The sequence below is a fragment of the Leuresthes tenuis genome, unplaced genomic scaffold, assembly GCF_036924035.1.
Source record: "Leuresthes tenuis unplaced genomic scaffold, fLeuTen1.0.hap1 SCAF_4, whole genome shotgun sequence".
In the NCBI taxonomy this organism is placed as follows: domain Eukaryota; kingdom Metazoa; phylum Chordata; class Actinopteri; order Atheriniformes; family Atherinopsidae; genus Leuresthes; species Leuresthes tenuis.
Window position 1 is genome coordinate 14,053,706 of NW_027325358.1, and position 13,278 is coordinate 14,066,983.

A 13,278-nucleotide genomic window follows, 5' to 3' on the forward strand; every position below is an offset into this window, starting at 1 on the left:
TTGACAGATTGAAACAAGGACACATTTTTCCATCTTTAAACGTGGAACAATAAAGTGCGTGCAGTGAACCATTCGATGGCCTGATTCTACGATTAAAATCTGGTTCACAATGGTTTCGCTGAAGATCTTAAACAGTATTAAAACAACAAAAAGGTAAGCAACAGAGTGGGCACGCACTATTGTGACACCAACGATGCACCAAGTGATTTAAAAGGGGGTGGCCTGCCCGCCCAATGCCATTCTCGCTCGAACCTTGCAGCTAAAGGACAGAATGCACCCACAGTCATTGCTGGTGAAGTCAACACAAGTACAACATGTCCAACAACCAATGCTGACATGACAGTGTAGCACAGCACTCACCTGGTAAGGTGTTGTGGTGAGTCCTGGATACTAATTTAGCTAGTAGAAATAAGAAAAACACACCAGGTGAAGACACTGATGACTTTTTCTAACAACAGACTTGCAGTGTGGTTGAGAGTGGTAAAAGATATCAACTATACGGTACATCTTGTTGATGATTGTGTGCCAGACTTGTATAACCAAGAAAAGAATTAAGTCAGAAAAGAAATCCCAAATGCCTTTTTTTGCTACAAAGTACCAACAAAATATCGTTTTGAAAGTAGCTAACCAATGCCACATTTATAGAAATGGCTTGTTTTGATTTACAATGGAAAATTGATATCTACTATGTTAAGAGCTGATGTCTTTTAGTATAGTTTTAGACTGGAACAATATAATTTCTCTTCTGGTATTAATAATCAGTCAGTTAATTTACACCGAAATTAGTAAACGTACTTGGTTATGTTCTGGTGTGTGTCACTTTATAAGGTATTATCCGTCTGTGAGTGTTCTGGTGGTGTTTGAGGACTCGGGAGAAACCAAACCTTAAACTTTTCTGGGACTCGCGAGCCTACGTGTAAGTTAACAGGTTACAGTTTCATCACTATCTTGGACAGAAATAAAGAGCCACCTCAGACCAGAGGCTTCACTGACAGGGTCTGAACTTTGATCTGAGGCAGCTTTTAAAACCCGCACGTCAGAGCTCAGTTGTAACTCGGATTTTCCACCATCGAGGAAGACGTTGCACCTCTTCAGGTACCCGCATGATCATGTTGACGTGGGCGTTCGGAGTAGGAGGGAGTTTCCACGGCAGCAGGAGTTATGGCGACAGCCATTCAAGCAGAAATATATTTGTGCTGTCTGGATGCTTTCATTTGAGTTAAGTTAGTGATAAGAGCTCTCAGACTAGTTAACCGGACAGTCATGTCATCCTGCAGCTTTTCACCTGTCAAAGGGAATTCCTGAGATCACCGTGGTTAGTTTCCTGAACGACGTTAATGAGCAGTTATGTTACTAACTTAGCTAAGGTAATTCCTCTGTTAGCTAGCGTGAAGTTATCATTTCGAAGACTAGCTAACGTGTCAGCCTGAAAGCTAATGATAGTATATTCTAGTATCGCAAATCATTAAATTCTTCCTGCTGCTTTACGTGAGACCCCAAATTGTTGTCGTTTATTTAGCTCGTAGCTAAACACTGGCTAACCACCTACAGAGTACAGCTAACGTCCAGGTCAGCATGTTGATGAGTTAATGTATAAGCTGTCGAAATACATCAGATGTTCGTGTCTATGATAATGCATGGATTTTCTTTATATTTGAGGATACGATGCTGAGAAGCTTGTAGTTTGTTGCTGGCTAACTTATTTTCATAAGCCTTGTAAACTGTAATCCCAAATATCTGTTGATGTTTGCCAGACGACGTAACACAGCGCTAATTTTGTTTTAGCTAGCCTTAATTACCTGCGATTGAGTTACTGTATACGCAGCATTTCTGCTGCCCCTTTGAATAAGTTGCAGTGTAATTTAAATGGGAGATTGATCTTATTGATTTACTTGTGTTAGGCACCCCCGAGTTGTCAGTTCCATCACAGGAGATATGAAGTTGACTTTTTTTTTTTTTCACTAGATTATGTCAAAAACATAACTGGAAGGTTTATTGACAGTAGAATAAACAGCAGTTACAAAAGAAAATGAATATGGGCTGTTACACAACCCAGGAAAGTTTGCTGATTTTTGTCGGTGTCAATTATTAAAGGTCAGCGTGATTATAGGAATAAAATACAATAGTAGTTTGCAAAAATAGGTTAGTTGCATATGTGAATTGTGGTCAAGGGGATACCATTAGTCTGTTTGGTTTGGATATGGCCCTGCAAATCAGTGTCTTTCTCAGGCATTTAGAGACTGTACCTCTTAAAATCCTGTAGGAAGTTGTGTGTTTGTAACCATGTGATCCCTCCTCCTCACGCCTGGGTATGTTGCACTAGATGGAGTGGGATTCAGAAGATGATGGTCTGGGAGTATTGATGGATGGGCCCTCTTTCGCATCTGAATCTCCTGAGTCAAAGCCGTCAACAAGCAGCATCTCAGAGCATGAGTTCTCGTGCCACTGTTGCTACGACATCTTGGTCAACCCCACCACTCTGACCTGTGGCCACAACTTCTGCCGCCACTGTCTGGCTCTGTGGTGGGAGTCCTCGCATAAGCATGAGTGTCCAGAGTGCCGGGAGAAGTGGGAAGGCTTTCCTAAAATCAACATACTGCTGAGGTATGCCTCTCACAGCTCATCAGTGGTTAAATGTTTTGTTTTTTTTAATTCATTTTTTACATTTTAATTAATTCATTTTTTTATTTCTCCTGAATGACTTCTAACTTTTTTTTCCCCTGAGGTTTGAGATTTTGTTATAGTAGTGCCATCTTTGTGATTTCAGGGAAATAAAACCCGTCTTATTTTTATTTATTTATTTATTTTAACATGAAACATGTCAGGGTTTTCAAATGTAAATGCCACAAATGGCTGCATTTTAATTTTGCTCAAATTATTATTAGATTTTGGAGACGTCCGAATAAAGACCTACATATATTATAAACTTGGTTAAGCTTTGTTTTCTAGCCTTTGATACTTTACAGTCTTTTAAAGACACAAGCACATTTCCATTGTTTCTAATCAACAAACAGAAGGCCCATTAGTCAAAATGACAGTTTCATATAACTGCCTGTAAGAAGACACTAGGTTGTGGAATATCTTCTTAGGACTGTGATGTTTGGAAGATTTTTACTTGCACGCTAGTATCCCATTTTGAGTTTTCTCCTGGTTTTGATCACATCGAGAATATGATCTGCTCTTAGGATTTGAAGAAAACCGGTTGTTCAGCTTCCTTTGTCCATAATTCTAGTTCTTGTTTATGATAATCTGCAGTTGTGCAGGCATGTCTTGGACTCCTCAACACGCATTAAATCTTCGTTTACCACAGTGGGTTCTTACATCGGTTGAAGATGTATTTACACACTCTGGTGGCTTGTCTAAAAAAATGGAAAGGGAGCAATACCGAACTTTAACTGCTGTTCAGTGTATCATCCGTGCAAAAAACAGAAACCTGACTAACCTGAGAAATCCCACACAGGCTCAGGGATAAACTCCACACAGAAAAGCACCTGCTGAGGCTCAGACCAGGGAACTTCTCCTTGAGTTCTGCGCTATAATAACACAACATTCCTGTATTTTCAGTGCTCTTTCAAAAATTAGTTTCTACAGTTGTGTGCTATATATATATATACACACACACACACACACAGTCTATATCCATAATGAAGTGGACTGTCAATAAACCGTCGGCATGTAACATGATGGGGTTCACCATTGTTTCACTGTCTTTCAAAACAAGGGATTTAGTCTTGTAAACAAAAGTCGCGTGACCAGGTTTTCATTCACGTGTTAGAAATAAGAGGAGGCAAGTTACCATTGGACACAAGTACTTTACTGCCAGAGAAATGAGGAAGTGATGCAGGGTGGTCAGAACTTGTTGTTGACCCATTTCCAGGTGGTATGTGACAATAAGGTTAAAAAAGTTATAGTTGTATAGTGCATGAAATGCTGCAGTGTGAAACTGAAGCGCTTTGGGAATTCCCACATTCCAAGGGGAGAAATCGGCATAATTAATGAGTTCTTGGCCTGGATTGAGCTGTATTCTGATTTGCAGTGATGCGTCAGCACAAAATCTTCCGTCTCTGTGGCTGAAGCCAATAAGTAGAGAGCTATTTTCTAAGATTTGTTCAAAATAAAAGGATCTGAAAAGTTGCTAAAATCTCCCAAAAGGTTTGCTTGGAGATGAGGGGCCAGTAGTGGGTGAGTGTAGTTTAATTTCTGACTATGAATGTTTTTGTTTTTTTAAACCTATGGAGGGTTCTCATCGGCTTGGCAGCCTACCTTATCTGTATAATTGTTGGAGAAACGTCAGCAACATAGGAGTTTATCCTTTCTGATATTCATGAAGTAACATTACCCAGTGAAATGCTTTTCATGGCAAGATTCCAACTATCACCGTCTTTTATTCTTCTCCCTTATTTTTTTTTTATGGGAAAACGGGTGAACGCGATGGGGTAATTGCAGGAAAAGCGATGCAAAGCGTCGGCGTCCTCTACATCACAGACTGTATTAAAACACCCACACATTTTCCAGTTCCACACAGTCTTCTCTGACACATGTTAGGACATAATAGTTTGAGCTATGACTTGAAGGCTTCTGCCAGAGAAAAAGCCAAAGAGCACACCCAATACCTTTGCCACTTTGTTCATTCCACTGCTATCATTTTCTTTTTCCTCTTAGGGATGCAACTGACAAGCTTTTCAGTGAGGTCGTACAGCGAAGGAGAGCAGAAATCCAGGCAAACCCCAAAATATCTCGAAGCTTGCTGGCCTTCCAGAGGTACTTTAACCTATGGTAAACACTATTTTTAAATCAAACTGGAAGGCTGTCTCGGTGTATTCATTGGAGATGGAGAAAAACATAAATAAAAGAATACATTGTACTGCTCAGATTTAATTGCTTTGACACACTCAGCCTTACAACGGAGAGGTAAAAGCAAAATGGAACAAATTTGATGCAGCAGAAGCAGACACGTGATGTTTCTGGAGCTGTGAATTTATTCGAGACTTGTAAGCAGATTATCTTATATTTGAACCTAACAGAAATGACCTCGTCTTTGCCTGCTGTCTGATGCATTAAGTGCTTAAGTGTTTTATCCCTTTGTGATGTAATCATCTTCCTCCTCTTCATCTTAAGATATGGTGACAACTTGGGGAGGTCCAAGACAAACCACCATAAAGGAGCGGGCTTCTTCTTCTCTGGAGTCTTAACTGCACTCACATGTGTAGCTGTAAGTACGCAACAGCAGAGTTCCACGCGCATGTATATCCTCTGATATTGTCGAGGATGTCTCTGTAACCATTTCGTAAACTCACACCGATTAGTTCATCCGAATCGACGCGTTCATCCGCGGAGACCCGGCATTGTTCCTGTGTTTTCTTGGGCTGTAATCAACCAAAGAAATTCTTGGTCAACTGAAACCCTGAAATTTCGACTAAAAATCGACTAATCGGGAGGTGGGAGGGGGGCACGACTCTGACAGCTCTGACAGCGTTTTGCATCGCGTGCATCTGCGCAATATAATAGCCCACGATTACCGAAAATATGCTGATATCAGCACAAGAAGGCAATTAAACACAAAAGACGAATATCCAGAGCTCTCAAGTCTCACGCAGTGAGCGTGAGACGCACGCATTTCAACAAGTTCTCACGCTCACACGCCACACGTGGTATTTCTCACGCTGAAAAAAGAAGTACAATAGAAATTTCTCTGGCGCGCCGCTATCGCTATGGAGACAGCAGGAAACAAGCACGTCTCCCATGAGTCTGAGCAGAGCAGCACTAACAAGAAGACTAATAATAATATAAGTAATGAAAGACATGTCCAACCACCGACTAACAATATTGAAATATGTTTAATATGATGTTAATAGCCTATAATATTGAAATATTACCGTTTTTATGCCATGTTTGAAGTCGAGCTGTGATATGCCAACTGTTCAACTATGTTCCCGCCATCTACTTTGGTAAAATTCTGCCACACTGCGATGTCTTTGACATGGATGGCAGAGGAGGACTCACTGTAAATGAAACCCTCAAAGTAAAAATAAATATTCAGCAACCCACCTGACGTTGAATAACGTGGACGTTCAATCTACCTGTCTCTAGTGGGTTGGGCTAATCCAAAATAATGAAAGCAAGGGGCGTGTTCTCTGAAGACACCCCCATTAGCACTTGGTACTTTCCTCCTGATGAAATTAACACGGCAAAAAAAATCGACCAATCAGAATTTTGGTCGACTAAGAACGCATCGACCAATCAGTCGACTATGACTTTACAGCCCTAGTGTTTTCCATTTCAGATTTTTTTTTTTTTTTTTTCGGGGGGGGGCATTTTGTGGGCTGCAGCAGTTCAATAACAAACCAGAAGAGCTATAAAAATGTTGCAGTCAGGCTTTGTGCATGTCTGTGTCAGTTTGACCTCTCAATAGATGGTCACTGAATATGTTGTCATACAGTTTATGTTTTCAACCATTGCACCGCACCGTAGTTGGATGTAATATTAGACTGTTACCACAGTTGTGACTCTGAGGGTCAGTTCTCATGCTGTCAGCAGGGCATGTTTATTTTGTCCATGTGGCACTTGGGAGCGATGTCAATGTGTGCCTTGCCACGTGGCAGTAAATTTATGTTTGTTTGTCGGAGTGTGTGCTGCTGGTAGTGTGTCAATAGATTCCTGTATTGTTTTTCAGCCCAGGTCATGGATGAAGGATATTATTGAGACAGGTTTTTTGAGGAGAATTCGGCCTTGGTTTGTGTACAGAACGTGAGTTTATTTTGGATGCCTTTGGTTGTGTGTTTTCCTTGGCTCACATTATTTGCACAGACGAGTAGCATTGCCTGCAAACTGTAGAGCATTAAATGAAGATCATCCCTAACATTGAAAGCATCAGCCTGTAAACCGTGTTGGTACCCGTCACGCTGCCTAAAACGGCTCTGACCGGTTTCAGTGTGGTAATGAGACCTCTGAGGGTGTCGGCAGAAGCAATGTGGGTTTTGTATGCTGTGGGATGAGACCTCTGTGGTTTGGGCTTAAATTTGTTTCTCGGCTGTCCCAGAGGACCAAAAGAATGACTTTTTATCAGAATCTGTTACCATCTTGGGGAAATAAAAGAAAGGTTGTCACAGAATGCATATTCACAAATTCAAAGGCACAGAGCACCAGTTTTATCCATGTAGGGTAAAGATAGATGATGTGACCTCAGATGCACTGCGGCCCCATGCAGCTCCCCCTTGTTTTCCAGACTAGGTTTTATTTGTCTCTCGGCTTCCAGTTTCCCGAACATTAGCGGTAACTTTTCACCTGAAAACAACCACACGTCTACTGTTGAGTAAGTAAAGGGTCTACATTCATTGCTTTATTTCAATTCGACTTTATGCTTATAAAAGATCGATTACAAGTTTCTTCTGGCCTGATACACCAAGCTGAACTTGGTCAGGTAAATGCACCATGCACACAGTGACATATCCAAACACAAGTTTGCACACAATGCAGGACTTTGGTGTAGAAGTTTCTCACTGGGATTCAAGAAGACCTGAATAGTAATATTTGTAAGGTGGAAATAAGTTGTAAATGAGCAACAACCTTGGACAAAGCGAACTTATTCGGACATTTAAATGGCATCGCCTGACTGAACACGCCTCTTATAACAAAACTAACCAAGGCAAAGTGGCTAAACCTAATGGTAGAGCACACGGTCAGCCTAGCCTCAGCTTCGGTGTAGCAAATGAAAAAATGAAGCCATTACTGGGAAAAATGGTGGTAATCTTTGCACTGGATGACTAGTGCTTTTCTGCTGTTGTGGATGGAAGTTACAGAAATTTAAAGCATAACCTGGTCTCAAAATACACATCAGATAATAGATTAATGATCTTTTTGAGATGTGTAATAAATCAAAAAAGGCTAAGGACCTTTAATCTTGTCAGGGGAATAAACTGTAATTAATTCTCAGCTGAATTTTATTTGTACAGATGCATCAGTTCAGCACTTTATCGTCGTTTCCACTGACTGAAGGAGAAGGCACTGTAACCAGGGGCAACCTTGTAGAAGTTATTCATATTCAACATTTTATTGTGATCACACAGTCAGATTTTCAATTACAGCAAAAGCGACAGCAATAATTTGCATGCTTTCAGTCATAGTTCTTTAAAATGAAACAGACGTCAGAGATCAGTTGAATCAACACTTCAGATCTTTAACAAAAAGAAAAGACTCCGACCGGAAAATTGTCATCCAATTTTCCTATCCGTCAGGTGATATATTGTTCTTGGTGTAAAAAGTGACACTCAGTTTGGCTGAATTTTGGGACATTTATTTCTAAGTTCTTAAATTTTGTTTTACAGCGACTTCTTTTTGTCACATTTTGCTGAACTTGTAGCTTAGTGAAACTATAGTTTATATTTCAGCACTCTTTGACCTGCAGTAACGGTGACAGAAAGAAGCAGAGGGGTGATGCAGCTGCTGGTTAAAGCAGCACATAAAATAACATCTACCACAGCTGAAATATTGTACAAAAGTCAGCTGTGATCTGCCACTTTGTGAGCAGTTGATTGACTGTATCTCGTTTGTAATGTCTCTGTGTTTCCAGGTGATGGTGCTGGTGTATCACTGGGGCAGTGGTGTGGTGGAACAACACGAGCTGTTGATCAGTAAACCCGTATCTCACTGGACGCCAGAGGAGGTCGTGTCCTGGCTGGAACACCTGGGTCCATGGACCGAGCTCTACAGGGAACCCTTCCAGAAAGAGAATGTGAACGGAAGGTAGAGAGATTTGACATTTGTCTCATTTCTTTCATTCTCTTCTTTTTTTATTCTGGTATTGAAATGCAGACAGTTTTTTATATTTTTTCTATCTGATCTTTTGAAGTAACCAAGACAACCCTATACCCATCTGCTCTCCTACACACACGCACACACACATCAACTCACATAAAAAACAAATGGTGCTTAGCCAGAATTCCTCAATATAAATTCTCCAAATAACCCAGCATATCTACATAAAGTACAGTCTCAAAATCCAACAGAAAAGAGGAAGAACTAAAAAAAACACAAAAGCAATCAGAGAAAACCTAAATATTGTAACAGCTGACCCCAACGTTCCACATTTATAGCGTCATCTCAGATCAATGAATTGTAACTTCTTCATATGAGTAACGGAAACCATCCATGGACTTATTTTGTGCTGTCACGATAGATTTCTGAACCATCACCATGCCGATCAATACTTGTATTTGGATAGGTGAAGGCAGACCTAAAAAATCTAAGGTAAACGCCACAATAGAAATCAAACATCTTTGACCAAGAGAGAGTTATTAATTTTAGATTCCCAAAACGAGTGCAATAATGTCACTTCACTATGTTTCAGTTTATCAACATTTGGAGAAACATTAGCGTAAAATAATTTAATACGCTCACATTTCAGCCTGTAAGACGAACCTCAGCCAAGCTTAGCAACTTTAAACGTGATCTTGTGAGCATCGCAGCGCTTCTGTCTGATCCTGTCATTTACCAGTCCGCTGTTCATTTTTATGCTCCAGGCTGCTGTTGATGCTGGGGGACGAAGAGCTGTTGAAATCGCCTTACAGCATAGAGAATCAAGCTCACAGACGAGCAGTGTTGGCTGAGCTGGACAGAGTTAAAGCTCTGGGGGTCAAACCTCCACAGAACCTCTGGGAATACAAAGTAAGGTCCAAGTCTTAAGAACGTGTTTGCAAAGACATTGTACTGGAGGTTGCTGCATGTGCTGATGTTTGGCTCTTCTTGACATCTTTCGAACAACCAGAATTGTACATTTTTTGCGTTTCCCCTGCAGAAGCATACATTGAGTTACTATTATCGTTGCTTTTAATGTTCAACCACGGTGCCTCGTTTAATAAAATACTCCACAGTTGAGATTTGTGTTTGTGTTGTGGTGTTTGTCTTACTTTTCATGCACAGTTAAGTGACCGTCCTCCTGCTGTCTCTGACTCTTTTCCAGGCTGCGAATGCAGGGAAGTCTCTATTCATGCTGTACGCTCTGAAGCGCTCCCCTCGCCTCACAATCTTTTACTTGTATTTATTTGACTATTCTGAGACCTTTCTTCCCTTCCTGCACACGTGCTGTCCGGCCATCACACACATCGACAAGTCGGAGAGCAGATTCCTCAACTCACAGGTGTGAAGCCTTTGCGTAATTTGCATTATCTTGTGACTGCTGCTAGTTATTAGATGAGGACAGCAGCTGGAGCTGGAGCTGTCTCAGTATCATATTGCTTATCATAATGTAGACCAATAGATATATTTAAGGTGATTCATTTAATCAACTTAATTTAATCAAGTGCTGCTGTTAAATTTTGCTTTTAAAAGCAGAATTAGTGTCACCCGTGATAATTCTTAACTTGAGCTTTTGGATGACAGTAGCAAAGTGGATCTTCCTGTTTTTGTCTTGGTGTGTTTTAGTTACATACCGTTTTAATGATTTAATCTGTTTGGGATGCATTTGTTAGCTGGAACCCAGCTGGCGACAGTGGGTGGAGTTCCTCGTGAAATACTGCGTGCTTCCATACCAGCTGATTGCAGAATTTGCTTGGGACTGGTTGGCCATCCACTACTGGACATCCCGCTTCATTGTGGTCAACGCCATGCTGCTCTCTGTGCTGGAGGGCTGCGCTCTGTGGAGGCTCTGGACAACAGCCAGGATCAGGTGCACGCAAAGGAAGAGTCGGCTGTGACCTTTCCTGCTTTTTTTTTTAATGTTTATGTATTTAGCAGACGCTTTTACCCAAAGCGACTTACAAATGAAGATATAACAAGCTATATAAAAAAGGCTAACAATAAACTACATAGAAGTAACCTACTAGTCAGACTCTGTCGTTCCACGATGGTGGAACGACACATGAAAAGAGTTTGGAGTGTCTTCTGTTACTGGACATAAAAAACTTGTTGTCAACAAGGGTTTAATGTCACAGAAGTAAAAGGAAACAAATACACAAAAGTAAAATTTTTGTCATTTAGAAAAACACAGTGTGACACGGATTTAAAAAAAAACAACTGCAATTTAGACAAATGTTCCATGTTCATATTTAACCTAAATGTAGGTCCAGAAAAAGGTCCAGAAGCTAAAGCTAAAACTTTGACAACAGTTCAAAGTGCTGCAGTGGTGCAACACAACAGTGCACTTATCTGTGTCTTTCATTTTTCTGCAGGACTTTGCCGCAAAAGATGTGGAACCACTTTTGGAAGATGCTCTCTCAGGGATTCGCCTTCGCCCTCCTGTGGCCTTTTGTCCCACAGTTTGTGTGCAACTGCCTCTTCTACTGGGCTCTTTATTTCAGTCCCATCATTAATATAGACCTGGTGGTGCAGCAGTTAATGCATCCTGAAACGCAGGCGCTGTGACGGACTTCATGTAGCCAGTGCCTAATTTATGCTGTACACCTCACAGCACATTATATATTCTCAAGTCCAGTTGCTGAAGAGAAGTGTTGATTTTCAGCAATAAACTCACATGAGACTGGCTTTGTTTGCTGATGGCAAGGAAGTTTTCTTGCTTTCTGTCTTCTCTCTTTGCTGGATGGTTGCAGTGTGGAAAAAAAAAAAAGAGAGGCACCCAGCTGTTGGAGAAACAATACCAAGGAACTGAGACGCACTGAAATAGCGTTCTCTTGGTTTCCATCGTATATACATTTAGAAACCACAATGCCTAAATGATCCAGGAGGCATTTATGCAAATAAGTCGAATTAAACACTGGCGGTCCAAAAGACTGGCCTCGTACGCTGCTGCTGCTGATAACTCTGTAGCACTGACATGACTTTGGCTTAGTGAAAGGTGAGTGTGCAGCTACTGGAAATTAAACTTTTTTTCTTTGTGTTTGGGAGGGCATATAATCCACATTAAATTAAATGATCGGCTGATTCAGAAATGATCAGTATGGTGTGTGTGTGTGTGTGTGTGTATATAAGTCCTGGTCACTGTACATGAATGTTGAAGTACTCTTCAGTGCAGTGTGATCTCAGTGCTACAGAGCTGTCTGAAAAGGTTTGGCAACATGATTGAAACATCTAAACGTCGGGGGTTTGTAGTTCAGCAGCCGGTTCTCACTCTCAGGCTTTAGTGCCTGTTTAAGAGTTTTGTTGAAGAAATGCTTAACGTTGATGATCGCTCTGAGACGTGACACTGATCTGTAAGAGAAAAAAAAAAGAGGAAAAATTATGTTCTTAAGATTTGTTATGATGCTTACGCAGATCATCTCCAATTTTTGATTTTTTTTTAAGAAATTGTTTTGTTTTTTTTACTTGTTTGTACTGCTTACAGATACTGTGTTGCACATTTTTTACTCAACTCGTTGCAGTACGCTTTCCATTTCATCTTTAGACCAAGCTAATCAGTCTTTTTTTTTTTTTTTTTTGGCGTTGTTCATTTGCACTTAAAAATCAACACTGTGATGTTCTTCTGTGTTCTCGAATGACAAAAAAATAAAGCTTCTTTTTAATTTAAATGCTGTTGCCCTGTTATTGGAGTTGATCTCGTGATGTGGAGAAATAGGTGGAGAATTAGATTATAATGAATAAAATCATATTGAAGGGATGTTATTATTGTACATGTGACATAATCAATTTTTTAAACTGGAATTCTGTAACAGGATATGGACAGATAGGAATATCAAGATATTTGACATACAATATGTAGAGAGAACATAATGTGAAAAGCTGTTATATGTGACTTATCTCACTTAAAACAGGAAGTTCATACTAAAAACGTTACTTATCTTTCTTCCCTGCTTTTTCCTCACACCCGAGTAACTACATAATGATTTGAATTGTCCTTCAATGTATATAAAAACCATTTTATATACATTGAAGGACAATGACTGGCCCCTCAGTCAGATCTTGAACCATCTGCAACGTTATAATCTGAGGCTTCCAGTTCACACAACAAGCTTTAAGCAGAAATATTTTGCCTGGTGGAGTATCTTTGCAGCTTTCCAATAGTGTTGCTTTCAAATCTGCAAATATTATCTACTGGCTAAAGGCTATTATCAAGAATCATACACTCACGCTGCTTCCTTATGGATTTATACATGTTTGAATTAACAAAATGAATTCCAATTAATCTTAAAAAATGGTGCATCTTCAGAAAGAGGGACTGGTATTTCCATGGACTTTATTCTACACTAATAAATAGACTTTGGAATTGTCTGTCACATTTAAAGTCCTATTATATTATCATAAGAGTGCACATCATATGCAGAAGTCATAGTTAGATTGTGTTTGTTTCATGGTCATTTAATGCATGAATTAATAGAGGACGTATCGTGA

General features: G+C 40.2%; 1 protein-coding gene across 4 annotated transcripts; it reads left to right on the forward strand.

Annotated features, from left to right (window-relative positions):
- Nucleotides 1-1,031: 1,031 nt before the first annotated feature.
- LOC140305725 (bifunctional apoptosis regulator-like) lies at nucleotides 1,032-12,458 on the forward strand. 4 transcript variants are annotated; one of them, XM_072384696.1, is made up of 9 exons: nucleotides 1,032-1,095; nucleotides 2,324-2,604; nucleotides 4,663-4,761; nucleotides 5,119-5,212; nucleotides 8,570-8,742; nucleotides 9,519-9,663; nucleotides 9,959-10,135; nucleotides 10,467-10,663; nucleotides 11,166-12,458. In XM_072384696.1, exons 2-9 carry the CDS (start codon nucleotides 2,324-2,326, stop codon nucleotides 11,356-11,358), a joined length of 1,359 nt encoding a protein of 452 aa, XP_072240797.1. In that variant the 5' UTR covers nucleotides 1,032-1,095; the 3' UTR covers nucleotides 11,359-12,458. The 4 variants fall into 4 exon arrangements, with proteins under 4 accessions (XP_072240797.1, XP_072240796.1, XP_072240799.1 ...); XM_072384695.1 differs by lacking the exon at nucleotides 1,032-1,095 and adding an exon at nucleotides 1,109-1,367; XM_072384698.1 differs by lacking the exon at nucleotides 1,032-1,095 and adding an exon at nucleotides 1,109-1,315.
- The last annotated feature ends 820 nt before the right edge of the window (nucleotides 12,459-13,278 follow it).

What these genes read in the sequence shown, in the direction of transcription:
- LOC140305725 (XM_072384695.1), top strand. Translation starts at nt 1,338, where the DNA reads ATGAGCAGTTATGTTACTAACTTAGCTAAG. An exon ending in AAAATCAACATACTGCTGAG is followed by an intron (nt 2,605 to 4,662) that starts GTATGCCTCTCA and finishes TTTTCCTCTTAG; the next exon opens with GGATGCAACTGACAAGCTTT. An exon ending in GCAGATTCCTCAACTCACAG is followed by an intron (nt 10,136 to 10,466) that starts GTGTGAAGCCTT and finishes TGCATTTGTTAG; the next exon opens with CTGGAACCCAGCTGGCGACA.